Here is an 18,492-nt window from a genome sequence, read left to right as displayed (position 1 = left end):
TGAAGAACATGAGAGAGAGAGTAATCCATGCGTTTCTTATTGGTAATATTTGGTTACATAATCGGATAATCCCATCTTTACACCAATAACAACTTCCACCCTCCACATTATTTTCTTTTGTACGTCTTTTGTACTTGAAACTATCACATATATTCACCAACTAATTAATCTTCATTTCTTTCTTCTGTATAGGTAGCTCTAGAATTCTTTAAACCACCACTCTTTCCACATGAACAACGAATTATTTCACCAACCCTCAAAATTACCCACAAATGAAACTCAAATCACATAAAAGAAATCTCCTCCCACCCCAATCCCCACCCTCTACAACAACATCATCATGGGAAAAATAAAAATACTCATGGTCAAAAAACATGGGAAAAGTGCATGCATGTCCAAAATTTCCTAGGACACGGATTGATTTGCATGAAATGGCCAAGTTATTCAACTTGGAAATCAAGGAAAGGAAAGGAAGGTACTACTATGTTTTCCATCAAACCCTCCAAATCCCATTCTCCCACTCTTAAGGTTTCTCCACTTCCCCAATGGTTTTGGTCAAATCCAAACACATCTTCTACTCTCGACCCTTGATTATTATGATCAATTGTGTTATTGAAGCAAGTATTAATATTACTACTTATATTGTTGTTGTTATGGCCTTTCATGCCAATAACAACATTATTATTGGTCTCTTCATTGATAATATTGTTGCTCCTAATATTCTCTAGTGGAGGAAGAAAAATGTCACTTTCTAACCCTAACTTATTGGACTCCAAAACCATCCCATAATCACCACCATAAAACAACCCATCTCCCATACCTACTTGTGTTGTTAAGCTTGTAGGCACATTGAAGAAACCTGTTAAACCGGTCATGTCAGAGCTGTCATCCGGCACCAAGAAAGGGTCGAATTGCTTGCTGGTAACAATGGATTGCATATTGGACATTGATGTTGATGATGTGGTGGATAGTGATGATGAGTACATTGACATGGGGATGGGGATCATGATTCCTCCTGTAGTGACATGGTGATGATGATCTCTACTAGGCTGATCAGATGATGAATCACTGTCATGATTTGTTGATGAAGATGTGGGAGGAGCTGAAATGATCACATTGTTCAGTTTCAGTCTCTTCTTCAGTGCAGAGTTCCAGAAATTCTTTATTTCATTGTCTGTTCTTCCTGGTAGACGTGCCGCAATTTGAGACCACCTGGATTGATTGATTGCTCGTATTGTAAGAAATCAAACATATCAAGTTTAATACATGGAAATATGCAGCTTCATGCAGGAACTAATTAGAAGCAGAAACATGTTTCAACAAGTCCCTATGTATAAAACCAGAAGCATTGTTCATGAAACTAATAAAATGGAGCCGGTGTGCACCTGTTGCCAAGAATGGAATGCAAATGGACAATGAGCTGTTCCTCCTGAGAGGAAAACGCGCCGCGCTTGAGGTCTGGACGCAAGTAATTGATCCAGCGAAGACGACAACTCTTTCCACACCTAAACAAGCCAGCATTTCTTGCAATGTCACTCCAACAGCCTTGTCCATTAGTTAACATGTACTTGATGAGCTTCTCATCTTCCTCTGGTGACCATAAGCCCTTCCTTAGCTTGGCCTTGTTGTTATTGTTCATTTTGTCTTTCCCCATTATTATTCGATCCCCCTCCTAGATTTGTCTTTCTTTGTTTTTATCTGATTTGAGAGAGAACAAGATCAGAAAGAAAGATATATAAGGTAATTTTTGTTTGTTTCTCTATGAAGATAATGAAAGAGAGAGAAAGAAGAGAAGGCTTGGCTTCATGGGGTGGTAATGGTGATGATGATACTGATGGTTGTGGGGTTTGCTTACAATATGAACATACATACATATATATATATATATATGTATATATATACATATATATATATATATATGTATGTATGTATAGAGAGAGAGACAGAGAGAGATAAATGTTGTTAATTGTGTTTGTTAGTTGGATGGGTGGAGTGGAAAACGGATTGGAGGGCTAAAATATTATATATGTGCTTAGACTATAGCAGTTTTCTCGATTATGTCCTTAAACTATTTTTTTTCTTCATTCTATCCTCAAACTATTGTTTTCCACATGGTTTCTATCCTGAGTCAGCATTCCGGTGTTGACTCCGGTGAAAATGCTGACGTGGCATCCATGTGATTATAAAATAAAATAAAAAACTCGTCGGAGTTCAGATGACACGTCAGCATTTTCGTCGGAGTCAACACCGGAAAGTTGACTGAGGAGAGAAACCATGTGGAAAATAATAGTTTAAGGATAGAATGAAGAAAAAAAATAGTTTAAGGACATAATAGAGAAAAATATGATAGTCTAAGGACATATTTAATATTTTAGCCCGGATTGGAGGGGACCTTCTTAGAGAGAGATGGTTGGTCTTCTTGTCTTTGACTCAAACTTGTCTTTTTCGATTCATTTTTCTTCACTCTCAAGATGTATGAGACAGCAACGTTTTAGCTTCCAATTCACATAATACTCTCTCCGTCTCTCCGTGGTTTTTTTCTCTCTTCTTTTTCCTGGTAGCTTATACTTCAAATACAAGTGTAGCATGCAAGAGAGTAGAAAAAGTACTTTGTGTTAAAAAACACATTTTTTTTATTTATTTATCCGAAGGAACTTCAACTCAGCGTGTCACTATGTGATAGTTGAATCAGATCCAAACCTCGGATCACAAATCCATTCTGACAACGGATCACTTTGTGATAGTTGGATCAAATCCAAACCTTAAGTCGCAGAGAAAGCTCTTGGTGGAAGTAGAACTTGTGACCGTCTCACACCTTGTCACTCAACCAACCAAGCTACACCTCTTTGGTTAAAAAAACACATTTCTTGATACACGTTTGTGGCATTTTAGTATGAATAATGGATGTCTTGCATACCAAATCTCTGTCATAACCCTTTCTCTCTAAGTAATCTTAACAATATTGTATAGTACATATATATACAACAGACATTAAGCTTGAATGACAATCTCATTTGACATCAAAATAGAAAAGGAATTCATGCATTGAAAGTTGTTGGGTTTATGTTTATTAGAATGAAAGGCAAAGAAATATAATAATAGATTAATAATAAGTGCATGATCATGGGTATGCCATTTATAGGCAGCCTTCACAAAAAGCATGTCTTTCTCTCTATCATTAACAGCTGGACTTTGTGAGACTGTCCCAAGCAACATACTACTTTGTTATCAAGACAAGAAAGACCAAGTAAGCCCTAGATTAGCTGTCAGAACTTCATTACTAAATAACAGAAACATCAAACTATTACATGAAAAAGATAATCAAACACTAATTTAACACCTGTTACAGGAGCCATACAGGTTTTGCTATGATAGCATAAGCATCTGAAAAGCAGAGGCCAGAGGGCTCATGAGCTGCTATAAAAAGGTTCAGAAACAAAGAAAAAAAAGTGACATTTCTTTCTAGAGCATCAATACCAATTCCAGGCAAGCAAACTTTTTGAGTGTGTTTCATCATGGTATCATGATAGAAATAGTTTCATGTTCCATTTGATCACATGAATGTATAATTGTAGTGAAAGTATTTACATTCATGATATAGTTATAAAAAAAAAAAAAAACAGCAGTAAAAGAATTTCATTTTTCATTAATAATTGTTTTTCAACCAAGTTATTGCATCATTGTTTGTGTACACCAAAATCCTGAAGTTTGGGGAAACACAAATCTCAATACGAGGCCTGGCAATTGCAAACAGTAGTCGATAAAATATCACCTCAAAAGTTTTCCATAAAATCTTGTACAAGTTCAGGCTTGCTAAGGATTACCCCGAACGAGGATATGAACCAAAATAATACTTATTTGGAAACAGAGATTATAACTGAACGGGTTCGAAGAATAACAGACACCTCATTTCCTTCTTTGAGGATACATGATAGTTGATGATGCCAAAGTACTACTACTTTAGAGGTTGCCAACGTCAATAGGCTCGCGCAGGTACCTCTCCATCTGCTTTGCCCTGGTTTTGATGGACATGTCAAACACCTTCTGCCCAAACTCTACCACAAGCCCACCAAGAATACTGGGATCAATCTGAAAAAAGTAAGGGAAAAATTAGACCTATTTATTTAATGAGAGCAAGATATATTTGCTTCCACAGGCAATGAAATAGTCATTAGCATGAGAATAATATACAACATAGATGAGAATTCCTACCTTCTGCTCAACCTTAACTGTCTTCCCTTGTCCAATTATATCTTGCAGTGTTTCCTTCAATTCTTTTTCTTCTTGTGGAGGTAAGGGCTGGCACAACAAATAATAGTCAGGAGACTTCATCAAAAGTTATGCACAAAACTTCCAGTGTCATAAAATACCGAGGACAGATATTCAAGCTAAAAAACTGGTTGTAAGTTTTATAGGCTTCCTGAAGTTACTAAAAGAAGGTAGGACTCAAAGAAGGAAGATACAACTTCCTTCTTCCGTGAGATCCTGTAACAATAAACATATATTGGATGCTCATAAAGTTTCATAATATGCTCTCACAAATTATTCACTGTAAAACACACAAAAAAAAAAGGTGAACTTAAATTTCCATTCATAGATATACTAACACATCAATATGCATCCAACATATACAATATTAACAGTAACAGGAGTGAAACTTACTATGACAGTTGTGACAATGGCTTTAACTATTCCCTTATGTGCCATGGTCAGTTCATTAAATTTCTTTGCTATGCTGTCTATGTTTCTCAGCCTTCTGTTCTCAGCCAACAAAACTGGAAACAAAAAGTTAAGAAAATTTTAATAAAATGATCAACGCTCAACAAAAGATGCAGTAAGATTAGGAAGCAAAATACCTGTATCCAAGTGATCTACAAAGAAACTAGTAACATATTGAATACAACACAGGATTAAACAACCACAATAAGCTACTTCGGTAAAAACATTGGAAGTTGTGGAGACATTATAATAAACAAAAGTTATATACTGGAAAAAGGCACAATTAGGGTAACTTCACCCTATGCGCAAAAGACACATAAGTTCACCATTAGTGAGTGCCACAACCATCACATAAACAATCAAACAGACAGAGGACATACAAATTTCAGGGAGTATATACTTAAGGAATGTTCCCATAGATATATACTTGAGGAGTTACGGAAATGCAGGACACCTATAAGTATATGCATACTGACACACCATTGTTTGTCTACCACCATCATTCCTTTTCTTTTTCTTCTTTTTTTAGCAAACCAATATTCCTATTTTTTGCATATAAGAAAAGTATTCTATACACTTTTCAAAAGATGAAAGTATTCTATAAACACTTCGAGAAAGAACCAATATTGATTTTTATACGTCAACATTCTAATAACTAATAAGATTCTTGTATTAGAACTTAGAAGTAGCATATCATACTCAGAAAATTCTTCGTGATATCTGAAAGTGTTGCATGAGCACAAATATCCTTAATTGCCTTGATTCTTATATCGGCAGGCACTGATAAGTCCTTTGTGAATTGAGAGAATTTCGGGCTCCTATTGATAGCCTCAACAACGTCAAGAATTTCAGACTCAACCTGATCCAATACATTAGATTTTGCTGCCGCAAGGTATAAAGCAGAGGCATAGTTTCCACTGCCACCATACAAAGCCAAAGGCACCTAAAAATGACAATAAGATGTAATGAAACAAAATTAAGATAGGTGTACTCGATTGATTCCTAACATCATCACCAATATCTTTGAAACAAATACAGGAAAAAGAGATTTTGCCACCTTTGTCCGCCATTGGGCTGATTGAATTAATTATAAGATATCGCCATGAGTAAATGTACATTGGTTGATAGGATTAAAGAGTTTGTTGCATCAGCGGAAAAAAATCAATATCATTTGGATAGAATAGTTGCATTAAGCATTTTGCGAAAAATTCAGAGTACTTACCCCACCCCTATACCCAACATATATACACATGATCCAAAGTACTCTCATATTTGAGAAATCAGCAGTGACATAAGAGTCAGCTAGATACTAACAAAGGAAAGCAAAATTCTAATGATGGATAAAAGAAGTCCCCAAAGAAATTCAAAAAATTTCACAATAAGAGGACATTATTAAATTAATGTGTATATTTTATTATAACTCATTTGATAGCTCTTCGATTACCTTGACCTTCTCCTCTTTTTTTCCTGATGCAGTGGAATAGTTCCCCGAGAACTGCAAAAACACAGTGCCGGACATTTAGAAAGCAAGCAACAACAAGAAAACGCCTTAATTACTCACCTCAATCATTACCAAAGCAATTTTACCAGTACTAGCAACAACTACAAGCACAAGCACAGTTGCAAATAAAACACCCAAAAATCTCTATGGCTCACTGTTAATACTGAAAATTGTTAAAGGCTACTAGTATTCTGGAAACGCAACTACAGATTCATGTTCCATTCAATTTCTCAGCAACAAAACAAATGCACAGTAATTCGGAGGAAGCTCAAAAAAATGCTTCAAAAACACAATAAATTATCAATAATTTAAAATGCAAAAAGTGAGACCATAAACTGTAAGAAGCAAAAAATAAGGAAAAAAATAAACGGATAAAGTATATTCAGCTCATGCCTAAGTGAAACGCTAACACTCTCTATAGCAACAACAAGACTAATCAATTGTTAGAATCGTCCCTCACAAACCAGAGAACAGGAAAAGCCCTCTCAATTAGCTTCTAATACTTCAAATTCGCCAGATAATATACCCAAACGGACCTCATTCAGAAAACACAAAAAAAAAGAGGGAAACAAGGCATACTTATCATAGTTCGTATGCGCAAACATAAAACAATCAGAAAAAAGGGAAATCTACAGTGGAATGTTTCTGTTTACTTTGTCGTGTTTTCAATTTTCCGTTACCTCAGATTGGGTGAAAGTAGGGCAAAGAAGGGCCCGTTGAATCGTCGATGTCTGGGTAGAGAGTGAATCGGATCTGATAATCTTGTTGAGTAGAGGGAGGCTTGATCTGATACGCCCAGCCATCGCCATTTCTTTCAAAACCAAAAACCGGTACCTCGCAAAACCAAAGGAGACCCAGCGTGAGAAAAGTTCAGGGTTTGGTGCCTTACTGGGACCGAGCCTATGCGATCCCTATTTCTGTTTGTGTTTACTGCGAGGTGCACAGATCTTACGTGTTGTTGTGGTTAAATTTTGACACCTGTCCTTGGGGTGTACTTCTTGTAAAAAATCCGAAAAGACCGAACCAACTGTTTGAACAATTCCAATTCTTTTTTCTTTCAAAAAAATCGACCGATCGGTTCTCCGTATTTAAAAAAAATCAAAATAATGGTCGATTTTTTCAATTTTAAAATAACCGATTGGTTAAAACCGAAGTGATAAATATAACAAATACGGATGTTCCTACCCTCTTCACACGAATTTTATTCCAAGAAAATATCTCGCCTTCCCACTTGAACCCATGATCTCGTTGAGGTGAGAATGTGAGTACCTAAGTTATCATCTAGACTAACATAGTTTAGTTTCTACTAAAAGCAGAGCCACTGTGTTGTACAGGAGGGTGGTCGAGGCAGAGAACACTCCAATACCTCTAAATTTGGAGAACGTAAACCGTAAAGAACAAAGAAGAGAAGCGGCTGTTGCAGATCCGGACTAATCCTCCCCTACTCAATGTTTTTCAGCCAAACGTTTGCAACCAAATCCAAACCTTCAAAGACTTCCAAATCCAGGCTTATGGTATGTGACCAGTTTCAAGCTTATTTTCTTCTGATTGCAGTGGAAATTGATAAGAGGGTCTAGTCTTCTTGTTTGATTGTTATACATGTGTGCCAGTATAGAAAATGTTTGGTCAATGTTGTTTTGTGTGATGTTGTGTGTACTGATCCAGGGGAGGGGGATTCTTCAAGAGGGTGGAGCGGAATAGGGAGAACACATAAGAAGAACATCTAGAGAGAAACAGAAACTTCCCCATTTTAGATGGGAGAGAAGCAAGAGCAAAACTGGATGTATTCTGGTTTTTGAAGCCTTGAAATTCATTCTTCATTCTTTCCTTATTCCATTTGCATCTCCACTAGCATCCAATAATTGTATCAAAAATATTAAGTCGCAAACCCCTGATTAAATTACCCTCTTAAGCTATGCGTGGCTTTTGCTAGAATTTAATCACAGTTTTTGGTAGATTTTCCAAGAAGAGAGAACTTTAAAATGGATGAACAAAGATGATTTTCTATTCTTGATAAAACACACCGCTTGTGTACAAACTTTGGCCTTTCAAGGCCTCCTTTTGTCTTGTATCTATGCAAAAAAAAAAAGAAAAAAGCTCCAGATAAAAAGCAACTGCAATAAGATGCCAAACTCTGCAACATCAATCTGGATAAAATATAGACCCACTCTGCAAATATCAACATTATTATCTGTTTTGGCTCCTCATACATGTTTATCAGAATTTGGATATGGAATCCTCACAGTATTAGACGTAGGGCCTGCTTACAGATGGCACCATCTCTCTATGTCTAAAGTCTGATACATAATTTAATCCAAAAATCAAAAATAGATTCAAAAGGATAAAACCCTCAAGCAAAAGCACTTGCTTTGACAAAAATGGCTAGTTCAAGTGTTCAACAAGAATGTTTGACCAATTTTGTATTTTCTTTTTACACCCAATATTCTTCATAATGAGTGAATAAGGACTTCCATTGACAAAACTTCTAGATTTCAACAAGAATATTTGGATAATCGTACTTTCTTTTCGTACCCAATATTCTTCATAATGGAGTGAATAAGGAAAAATGTCTAGATTTCAACAGGAATATTTGAGTAATTGTACTTTCTTTTCATACCCAATATTCTTAATCATGAAGAAGCACACAAGGGAATGAAAAACTCTGCTGGTGTGATCATCACAAACAGAGAGGAAAAGAAATTGAATATCATAGCCATAATCCCGCAATGATACAATACATAGAAACAGAACTCACTGAAGTGGAAAGACTTACAAGATCAAAGAATCTAAGAACAAACTAAAGAACCACAAATACATGTATATTCACAAACAGAGAGAGAGAGAGAGAGAGAGACAGATCTAATAAAGAATTTTTCATCTAATCAAACCTCAAGGTGCAAGAAGACAGGCCAAGAGCCTAGACCATGCGTGCCGTGCAAACGGGTAGAATCGTCTGGTGTAAACCATTGACTCTCTCAAAAGTTCTTCCATGGTCTCCACAAACAGATTCAAGCTTCTCACAGGAGGCACATAGAGAGTCAGAGGAGCTGCGGAGAAAGCCAGTGTAAAGAACAGCTGCAACATCATCAAACCCACCAAGAAAATCGCCCACAAAACCCCCAAAAGCAATCAATCAACTCCCTTGAATCCACGCTCCAAAAAAGTCCTCTAATTGCTGAGAAGCTTATAGAGCTTTCGAAGAGAGTTCTTGTATTTGCAAATGAAAACCATAGAATATTAAAGAAGAGAGATAGGGAGAGGGAAAGATCTGGAGAGAAGCTACAAGAAGAAGGAAGAGTTGTGGCAGATGTTAGAGAGGAACAAGGAAAGGTCTTTGGTGCCGTGAGGGCCTGAGAGGTGTGGTGCTGCTGCCTACTTAGAAATGTCAAATGCCCTAACCTTTGCTTGTGAAGGTTTCCTAATTTGTTTTTTCGATATAAATATTTTTGGAGAGTCAAGATTGATACACCATAGAATAATCAAATTGATTGAATTGGAGTTTCTATGTTATTGACACAAATGCATTCAAACATACTAAAATAAACATAATTAATAATTTTAAAAAAATAATCAACAACTTCTAAATTACAATCACTAACAAAATAATATGATTTATTATAAGCAAAAATGTATAACTCAATTCATTTTTTTAATATAATTTGATTTATCATATTTTTATAGTAAAATTTTATCAATGCTGTTTTTTAATATTATTTATTATGTTATAACTTATAATTATAGTCGTGTAGTATAATTTAAAATATTATTATTATTATAATTCCTTTTTTTTGGTAATATATATTACTACGACATGTTTTACTATTGTAATTAAATTTATTCATTAAATAATTCATATATCTTAAAATCGATATCAAAAATCAAAATCGTTAAAAGAAAGGCTAGGCCCGAACAATAAGTTGGAATGCTTTTGATCCGAAGGCCCAAAAACACGCAGTTGGCAAAATTTTCGGCCCATTATTTTGGTGCTTCTGTACCAAACATGCCGTTCCGCCTTTGTTTTCCTAAAGCTTCCCGTGGAAGCTACAAAGCACAGGTAATGTAACTCACTTTGATGGTGCATAACCAGAAAGTAGACGATCCAGACTAGGCATCATCACAGTCCTCCCATTCTCGCAATCTCAAGAATGGCGACAATTCGAAGGCGAAAGGCACCGGAGGTTCTTTGGAGGCTATTCAACGACCGAGCACGAACCCTAGCTGAGACGATCATTTCAATGGTCCCTCACCCACCCCCATCGCCACAGTCTTGCCTTTGCAAGGGCCGCGGTTGCCTCCAGTGCTGCCAAGACGCCATGTCATTCCTTCTCAAACCAGGTGACCATCCCGAGTACCGCCGGATCCTCAATCGCTGCTTCATCGTCATCAACAGAAATGCGCCCCCAACCGGACCTTTCTATCCCCAGAGTAGATGGCCCCAAAACGAGGTTCCTTTATATACATTACACAAATATATTATTTGTATATCAATTTATAATTTTCATAGTAATGCACATTGTGCTGTTTGAACTTTATTCATATGGTTCTGTTTGAAATTTCTTACTAAGCTGAACTGAGCTGTGAATAACACTAGATTCTGCTGCATTTTTTAATTGCCTCTATAAAGGCTTGTTAAACGACTGCATGTAGGGTAATTATGGATAGACGGGTTTATTATTTTGCAATCTCTATAATTTTTCTAAGAGTTCTTTTTTTTTTTTCCCCTTCCTTTTCCTTGCAGATTGTGCCAAGGGTTATTGAAATGATGTTGCATGAGGAACCTATGTCTTCGAATGTGATTTGTAGTGGTTACAACAAGGCAAGTATCTATTTGTTTTGTGAAACTAATATTTGCATTGTTCAGTAGCGTTGTCAGACTCCCTCCTCTCTCCCTCCTCTTTGTGTGTGCCTAGGGGTGGGAAGGTTATTTGTTCAAAGCTTAAGCACGCTCCCTTCATCATGTTTGTCTTTTAGGGCTTCTAGAAAAAAGGGGAACGGGTGCGGCTGTAGAGTTTGCTTCATTTTAATTGAAGCATCATAAGCCCAATCCATGAAAATAGCCTCTTCTCAATGTTGGGATACAGTTGCGTATTGTAACTGTTCCTTAATCGCTCCATCACTAAAGGCGTCTTGGGAACTCTGTGAGACTTTAAGAAAGCTTTTGAAAGGGATTGAAACAACAATACCACATACTCTTCTTAATAAATTATTCACATCAGGTTATTTGTGGCTTTATTTAGTTAGTTTTATGGTTCCATTTAGGCGTAGAAGGCCTAGAATTTCTGAAATCTTCCTTTTGTTACTGCAATATTATTATATGCCTTTTGTCACTCTTATAATGTAGGAAGTTTCCTGGAACTATAATATTTGCAATATTTTTCCCCAAATTGTTTTTATGATATATCTTCGTATTTGACAGTATAACCGTTCAAGCCCAATTGTAAAACTTCTAACAGGTCCGGCATGGGGTATCCTTTCAGAAAGGGTATGTTCTTGCTGTGTTTATGTCAATTGATTATGTTCTTAATGTTGACTTTCTGCTTATTTAGCTGAAATTTTTATATATGCAGGTTGGGGATGACCTCATGCTTTATCTTTTAAAGTATACATCAATATTTTTGCCACTTTCCCGTAAGAAACACCATCAAGTTTCAGGTTCACCTATTAGCAATTTCGTCAAGTTGTCAAAGCACAAAACACAATCTCAGTGTCAATTTCCTTCAGTCTCCCAATTCGGTAAATCAAGAGTTAAAAATATTGTGCTGTAAGGTTTTTGAACTTATTATTTTCACTACCACGGTAGTTATCTTATATTCCTTGAGACATGGTATATACTCTAATATGCCATTAATCACTTATTCTGGCAAAAGCAGCTGAGAAACTACTTTTAATATGAGTCATGACTATGGACAAGATTAATTTATATCTAGGGTATGCGCACTCTTCACTGAACCCAAAACTTGATTGGATCATGCTGAATGGAGTCTACTGCTCTTATCTGATGAACTGTGTTCCACTCTCAAGAAACATATAGAGTCTAGAAAAACTGAAATTATGATGTTACCTTATGGATGAATGTAAGAAATGCCATATATTCTGAGAAAAGTGAACGACTAAACAATATATTAGGACTACAAAGCTCACATTTAATGTGAAGGCAATACTGTGGCTGACTTCTACATTGATTCTATTAACTTGATGATTCATCTTGTGGTATATCACTATGTAAAGATTTGTAGGATATGAGAAAAATGCCCCTCAGATGGGAATACTTTTCTCAGGACCAAGGTGGAGGAGTGGTAGTAACATCAGTTCAATTTTAGAGAGGCAGCAGCCAATTTGTCTCGGTGTTGACAATCCATTCGGTTCTGATAGTCATCTAGGTTCAAATGATGATTGTTTGTCAAGCGTCTGTTCCAGTCGTGCTGCAAATAATAGCAATCAGATTGATTTCTCTGGAGCATCTGCACTGACATCTGGATCTATCACTGCTGGCTATGAAACCTGTTCGAATGTGGAACTTCATTGTTCAGATAAGATCACAGCTAAACTCCGGAAGCATCCACGGCCATTTAGTGGGCAGGGCCACCGAAAGCGACGACAGTTAAATATACTGGAAACTGGTTGTGGGATGGCTAGCACAGTTACTTGTCTAAATGAAGCAGCTGGACTGACAACTGCAGCTGAACCATCTCTGTATCAAGGACATTCAGATGGACTCCAAGACTCTAATAAATCTTTGCTGAAGCTTAGAAAGCATTCAAGGCCATTCAGTTGGCAGCGAAGCAGAAAACGCAGACGGCTCAATTTTCAAGAAAACAATAATAAGAACTCGTCCGCAACTTTCAGTCCTACTGATGAAAGTAGCTTACCTGGGGAACTTAAATGTGACCTCAACAGCTATTTACATCAATTCCATAAAAAGGTACTTCCTCATCAATGACATGTGAAATTCTTACTTCGAGTTAATTTGAGGTTTTAATCCACTATCACAGTTACTAAATTTCTGTTGGGTTAATAATTCTTTTATTTGGTATATTTGCAGACACTGCAAATATGCTCCTGTTGTTCATTGTTGCAAGCTTCCCAGTTAGAGAAACAAGGGTTGGAGATTGATAGGCATTTCATATTTTATGATTCAAAATGTTCCTCGTCACTTTTTCCACCTAATCGTATCCTCTGATATATGCAAAACCTACACATTCTTTTGTAATGTATGAAAGCTATCTTTTTATTTCCACCTTTGTAGATTCTTTAATAAGAAACAATATATTTGTGTACCCTTCCGAGCCAGTTCCCTTGATATAAGTTTATAGGCTATATGATGAGGTTATTTTGTATCTCTCTCTCTCTCTCTGGCTGTCCCTTAACAAACAAGCATAGCTTGTATGTTTCCTTAGAAATATAGTTTTGTCTTAGAAAATAGGCTATCATGAGAATCTGCTGCTATTTTCATAGGCATTTAAAAGCTGTTTGTTGCCTTAACAGTCTCTAGATATACTTGATTCCTTGAAGCCCAATTTTGTGGGTTCAAGGTTTCTTATTGCAAATGTCTTCAGATTGTCTGATTTGAATGTTGGTGCGCAATCAATGCCTTGCTCACACAGAAATGGCTTTTGTCTTAATGGATCTACGTGCCAGTAAGTTGATCATTACGCATAACATGTTGCCTTTGTTACGCTTCCAAATTTAATGATATTAGTGAAAAGGGTGAGGGACTCAAATATCCAGATTTATTTGGCCTTCACTCCTACTTGGCAACTCCTACCTGTGCTGACTCTGGATCTGGTTTGGCAAATCATTGAGGTGTGCAAAAAGGGCTCAACAATTGGCTTGAATGAGTTTGTGCAATCTGATTAAATCAACTCTCAAAATAACTGGAACTCTCACGACACAGCAACCACTAAAGAATAACTGTAACGGAGATGAATTTTTTCTCTAGCCAGCTGATTGTGGCAGTGCAAGAGTGATGCAAAAGATTAGCCGAGAAATGGAAAAGTTAAATTTCGATCTTGCATGTGATCTTTATTTCTGTTTGAGCATTATTAGTCGTATCTGCAAAGAATTTGTTTTAGGATATTAACTTACTCATAGGGATTTTGTCCCTAAGCTAAGTAATTATTTTGTTTTATTTTTGGTTCCCAGGTATCATTCAATCCTTAAGCTGCTTAAGAACCTTATAAGGAGAGCTCGTTGCTGCCAGTATTTGAGATTATTGGATAAACATTGTCCTTTTCCGTCACCTGATCAAAATGCCACTGGAAATACAATTTCACTGCTTGAGGTTGGTATTCCTTGTGGCATTTGCTTGAAATTTAGTGAGTGAAGATTTGATAGGCATGCATGTGAAATGCTAAGGAATGCATCTTTCTATAATCCTGATCCATTTCATGCATTGCTTCTATATATGTGCACAACTGAAATATTTTGTTTGGTTGTCTATTTGATCCTTTTATATAGTGTTTGGTTGTTAGTATGTTTGTTCTTTGCTTAATGGCTATAGTAATGTAACTATTTTTTACGTTCTTTAATTTTCTGTTCTCCATCATGTAACCTCGTAATTCCTCTGTCATAGGTGATGGTTCTAATGAATATTGGAGGTACTGTCCTCTTTTATAAAAAAAATAATAAAAGAAAAAGAAAGAAAAACTGAAATATTTTGTTGAGTATCAGATGGCACAGTAGCGCCAATTTCTCATTAGGTCCTGTATGTACAGGTGCAGTTATTTTCTTTACTTCTTTTCCTTTGGTTTTCAGTTTATTGTATGGTTTCTCAAGCTTACTATCAGCTCATTTATCTAATTCAGAATTTCAGTGGCATCTGAATATCTGATGCATATTGTATAAACTATGAACTTATTTTACTGAATTACTTCTTCGAAGCTTCTCGAAAGAATAGTGAATATGATCTTAGGGTTTCTTTTTTCAGGAGGATGGAAAGGAGAAAAAGTTATCCAGGAAATTTCGTGATTTTAAGAGTGGATGTTTGAAGGAAATTGTTGAAACCAATGATCCTAAGATTGCTGCAATCAAGTCTTACTGCTCAAAAAGTCAGGTTGTCTCGTTCATATGGTCTGTTTGTAGGAGCATAGTTCCTCCAGCTTTGTTAGGATCTCCTTCCAACCAGAGAAGGCTGAGGCGAAATGTTTCCAAGTTCATTCGGCTACGTAGATTTGAGAAGTTTTCTCTAAAGCAATGTATGCATAAATTGAAAACTTCTGGGTTTGAATTTCTATCAAATAATACCCCTTCAAGTCTCCCAAATACTCAGGTTTTGAAACATACATCAAGGCAGGGATGTCATGTATCAAATGATGGTGCGCACAAAATGAAACAAAAATTTCTGGAGATCTGGACATCTTGGTTCTTCTCATGTCTAATTGTACCATTGGTGCAAGCTCATTTCTATGTCACCGAAAGCCAGCATGGGAAACAAGATATATATTATTATCAGAAGCCAGTTTGGGAAAGATTAAGGCAAGAAGCAATTAGTTGCCTGAAAGATCACAACTTTAAGTGCTTGGGTGATACAGATGTTAGAAAAATTATATGCACTAGATCATTTGGTTTTTCAAAGCTCAGACTATGTCCAAAAGAAAATGGGGTAAGGATGCTTGCAAATCTTCGAGCACCATCAAGAATGGCTTTTAAGGAGTCCCTTTGTGGAACATGGAGAAAAACACTAATGCATTGTGATTCAGTCAAATTTAACTATTTCAAACCTGTTAACTTCATTCTTCGTGATGCACATGCTGTTCTAAGAGGTTTGAGATCGAAAGAACCAGATAAGTGGGGCTCTTCAGTATTTGATTACAATGAGGTGTATAGAAGGTTATGCCCATTTTTAATTGGTCTAAAGAATGGATTGACCACTCTGCCAGAACTGTTCATTGTTGTCTCTGATGTATCAAAGGCATTTGATTCTATCGACCAGGATAAATTGCTTAGCATACTGAAAGAGGTCATAGTGAAGGATCAGTATTTTCTACAACAGTCTGATCAAGTTGTCTGCAGCAAGAAATCATTGTGGGTTCACAATACTATTAGATTAACAGATAAATCCACCAGCTCTGATTTTGGAGGATCCACATCTTCAGTCCCTTTTGGCTCGCTACATAGTGTCCTTGTTGACCTGGTATTTTTTCAGCGCTGCTCTTCTAGTGAAGTTGCTGATCATGTTTTTTCCTTGAAATTATGCTATGTTGTGATATTTTTCTCTGCAATGTGTTAGGGGTGCAGCAGGAGTGTGAAAAAGGAAGAGCTCTTTTTCAACCTATATGAGCATGTGAAACACAATGTGTTGCTTTTAGACAGAAAGTTTTACTTGCAAAGCATAGGCATACCTCAAGGAGGTGTCTGCTCCAGTCTGCTCTGTTCATTATACTACGGACATCTTGAAAGGAATGTGATCTTTCCTTTTCTGGAAAAAACTTTTGAATGTCCTGGTGATTTATCAAAAAGACATAATTTTGATGCTTCTTTCAGTCAGAATTGCCCCAAGGATGAAGTTACATCCTCAAAATATGTGCTTCTTAGGTTTATTGACGACTTCCTTTTTGTATCAACCTCGAAAAAGCAGGCTGTTGGATTCTTCTCCAGGCTGCAGAGAGGATTTCGGGATTACAACTGCTATATGAATGAGGGGAAGTTCTGTTTTAACTTTGACGTCGGGCATGTGTCAGTGCCATTATCAAATATGGTGTGTATGGGTGAAAATGGGATCTCTTTTCTTCGATGGAGTGGTTTGCTTTTAAATTGCAGTACTTTAGAAGTGCAGGCGGACTATACAAGGTCAGTTGCTCGAATAATATGGTTTGCAAACATATATCTTGCAATTTTCATTTGTTTATTTTGTTTAATGTACATCCTGCTTTTTAATTTGTTTCTATCATTTTATTTTATTTTTGCACAAAAAATTGCGAAATATTTTGTTCCATATTGTATTCATACTTGCTTGTTTAATTGGGTAAACAGGTATTTAAAGAACAAGCTAAGTTCGACTCTTACTGTTACCTGGCATGGTAAACCTGGTCGTCATCTTAAGGCAAAGCTGCGTGGGTATATGAGACCTAAATGCCATTCCATCTTCTTTGATTCCAATGTTAATTCAGCGGCAGTTGTTAGGTTAAACGTATTTCAAGCTTTTCTGTTATGTGCAATGAAGTTCCATTGTTATGTAGCTGACTTGTCATACATTTGCAAACTGCAACCAAGATACTATTTCAAGATGATTGAACAGTCTTTGAGGTAAGATAACGATTTATGTGTCTTGTTAATTTGGAATTAACAGTGTTAATATAACTTGGATGGTTTAATTGAATTTAACCTCTGCTCTCCCTCTTGGGTATGTTGCGGCTTTGTTTGTTTTTGATTTCAAGGTATATGCATTCTCTCATAAAGAAAAGGATACGACATTTTGTTTCCGGGTATAATTTCCGTCCGGTACTCCAGTTGGAGGGGGCAGAAGTTGAATGGCTTGGACTAAATGCCTATATTCAAGCATTGAACAGAAAGCAATCCAGGCATAAGAAGCTGCTGTCGCTGCTGAAATGTAAGTTGATGGTCCAGAAAATAGCCAGCAACGTCTCGTCTGAACTGAAGTATGCTGTTGATCCCTTACATTCTTCATTCATGTGGAAGATCAAGTATTAGATTCTTGGAGGTGTGATGCATGATTTTTTGATGATAGACTTGCCTTTCTGAAATCTTCTCATTTATAAGTTTTTCTCTTTATTTTATTATATGTTATCAGAAGATACTAAGATAGTAGGTTGTCTTCTAGAAATGTGTAACCATTTGCTGAACAAAATCTTGGCTATGTTTAACGGCCTTTCATGGTTACATGTTATGAGCTATTTTTAATGCAGGAGAACTTGGCATTTGGCACCCACTATAATAATCTCTTATAGAAGATATTGAGTATTCGATTTTTTTAACCAAATTTTAGACATCTTTTTGGCCTTTATATGTGTTTCTTATAAGTCATAGTATTACATAATGGAGAGTGCTAATAATAGATCAGATCATTGTGTATAGTTGATGGGTTTGGGTCAGATTGGTGTGCCTTTTTGTATGTAAAAGGGGGTTCTTTTCTTTCTGTTGATTGTATTTTTGTGCACATTGTACCTCTTTTTGCTGTCTGAATAAAAATTTTGCTTTATGAAAAAAAAAATAAAAAAATAGATGCATAGATGAAAAATACCATCAATGACGAATCAAAATTAGCCTCATACGTTGGTTGAGCTAGACAATTCATAACCAATTTTTGTCCCAAT

At 36.3% G+C, this 18,492-nt stretch overlaps 3 protein-coding genes across 3 annotated transcripts; 1 reads left to right on the top strand and 2 right to left on the bottom strand.

Annotated features, from left to right (window-relative positions):
* Positions 1-28: 28 nt before the first annotated feature.
* LOC120015654 (transcription factor MYB83-like) lies at positions 29-1,739 on the bottom strand. Its single transcript, XM_038868176.1, has 2 exons — positions 1,386-1,739; positions 29-1,212 (listed from the first exon to the last, which is right to left on the bottom strand). The coding sequence occupies exons 1-2, from the start codon at positions 1,652-1,654 to the stop codon at positions 441-443; spliced, it is 1,041 nt and encodes a 346-aa protein (XP_038724104.1). The 5' UTR covers positions 1,655-1,739; the 3' UTR covers positions 29-440.
* A 2,005-nt stretch (positions 1,740-3,744) lies between these two features.
* LOC120014495 (ATP synthase subunit O, mitochondrial-like) lies at positions 3,745-7,104 on the bottom strand. Its single transcript, XM_038866459.1, has 6 exons — positions 6,901-7,104; positions 6,164-6,214; positions 5,419-5,662; positions 4,663-4,775; positions 4,213-4,299; positions 3,745-4,089 (listed from the first exon to the last, which is right to left on the bottom strand). The coding sequence occupies exons 1-6, from the start codon at positions 7,027-7,029 to the stop codon at positions 3,961-3,963; spliced, it is 753 nt and encodes a 250-aa protein (XP_038722387.1). The 5' UTR covers positions 7,030-7,104; the 3' UTR covers positions 3,745-3,960.
* Positions 7,105-10,241: 3,137 nt separating this feature from the next.
* Positions 10,242-18,128, top strand: LOC120014917 (telomerase reverse transcriptase). The gene is made up of 12 exons (XM_038867040.1): positions 10,242-10,665; positions 10,959-11,036; positions 11,637-11,702; positions 11,788-11,953; positions 12,499-13,142; positions 13,263-13,389; positions 13,713-13,857; positions 14,363-14,501; positions 15,147-16,352; positions 16,449-17,008; positions 17,192-17,464; positions 17,596-18,128. Exons 1-12 carry the CDS (start codon positions 10,366-10,368, stop codon positions 17,867-17,869), a joined length of 3,978 nt encoding a protein of 1,325 aa, XP_038722968.1. The 5' UTR covers positions 10,242-10,365; the 3' UTR covers positions 17,870-18,128.
* The last annotated feature ends 364 nt before the right edge of the window (positions 18,129-18,492 follow it).

The sequence above is a fragment of the Tripterygium wilfordii genome, chromosome 14 (assembly GCF_013401445.1).
Source record: "Tripterygium wilfordii isolate XIE 37 chromosome 14, ASM1340144v1, whole genome shotgun sequence".
Lineage (NCBI taxonomy): Eukaryota > Viridiplantae > Streptophyta > Magnoliopsida > Celastrales > Celastraceae > Tripterygium > Tripterygium wilfordii.
The sequence above is the reverse complement of the archived record's forward strand: the minus strand, read 5'-3'. Positions and strand labels throughout refer to the sequence as shown.

What these genes read in the sequence shown, in the direction of transcription:
- LOC120014917 (XM_038867040.1), top strand. Translation starts at nt 10,366, where the DNA reads ATGGCGACAATTCGAAGGCGAAAGGCACCGGAGGTTCTTTGGAGGCTA. An exon ending in TTTGTAGTGGTTACAACAAG is followed by an intron (nt 11,037 to 11,636) that starts GCAAGTATCTAT and finishes CGTATTTGACAG; the next exon opens with TATAACCGTTCAAGCCCAAT. An exon ending in TACATCAATTCCATAAAAAG is followed by an intron (nt 13,143 to 13,262) that starts GTACTTCCTCAT and finishes GTATATTTGCAG; the next exon opens with ACACTGCAAATATGCTCCTG.
- LOC120014495 (XM_038866459.1), bottom strand. Translation starts at nt 7,029, where the DNA reads ATGGCGATGGCTGGGCGTATCAGATCAAGCCTCCCTCTACTCAACAAG. An exon ending in CTACTTTCACCCAATCTGAG is followed by an intron (nt 6,215 to 6,900) that starts GTAACGGAAAAT and finishes GTGTTTTTGCAG; the next exon opens with TTCTCGGGGAACTATTCCAC. An exon ending in CAGTTAAGGTTGAGCAGAAG is followed by an intron (nt 4,090 to 4,212) that starts GTAGGAATTCTC and finishes TACTTTTTTCAG; the next exon opens with ATTGATCCCAGTATTCTTGG.
- LOC120015654 (XM_038868176.1), bottom strand. Translation starts at nt 1,654, where the DNA reads ATGGGGAAAGACAAAATGAACAATAACAACAAGGCCAAGCTAAGGAAG. An exon ending in CATTCCATTCTTGGCAACAG is followed by an intron (nt 1,213 to 1,385) that starts GTGCACACCGGC and finishes CAATCAATCCAG; the next exon opens with GTGGTCTCAAATTGCGGCAC.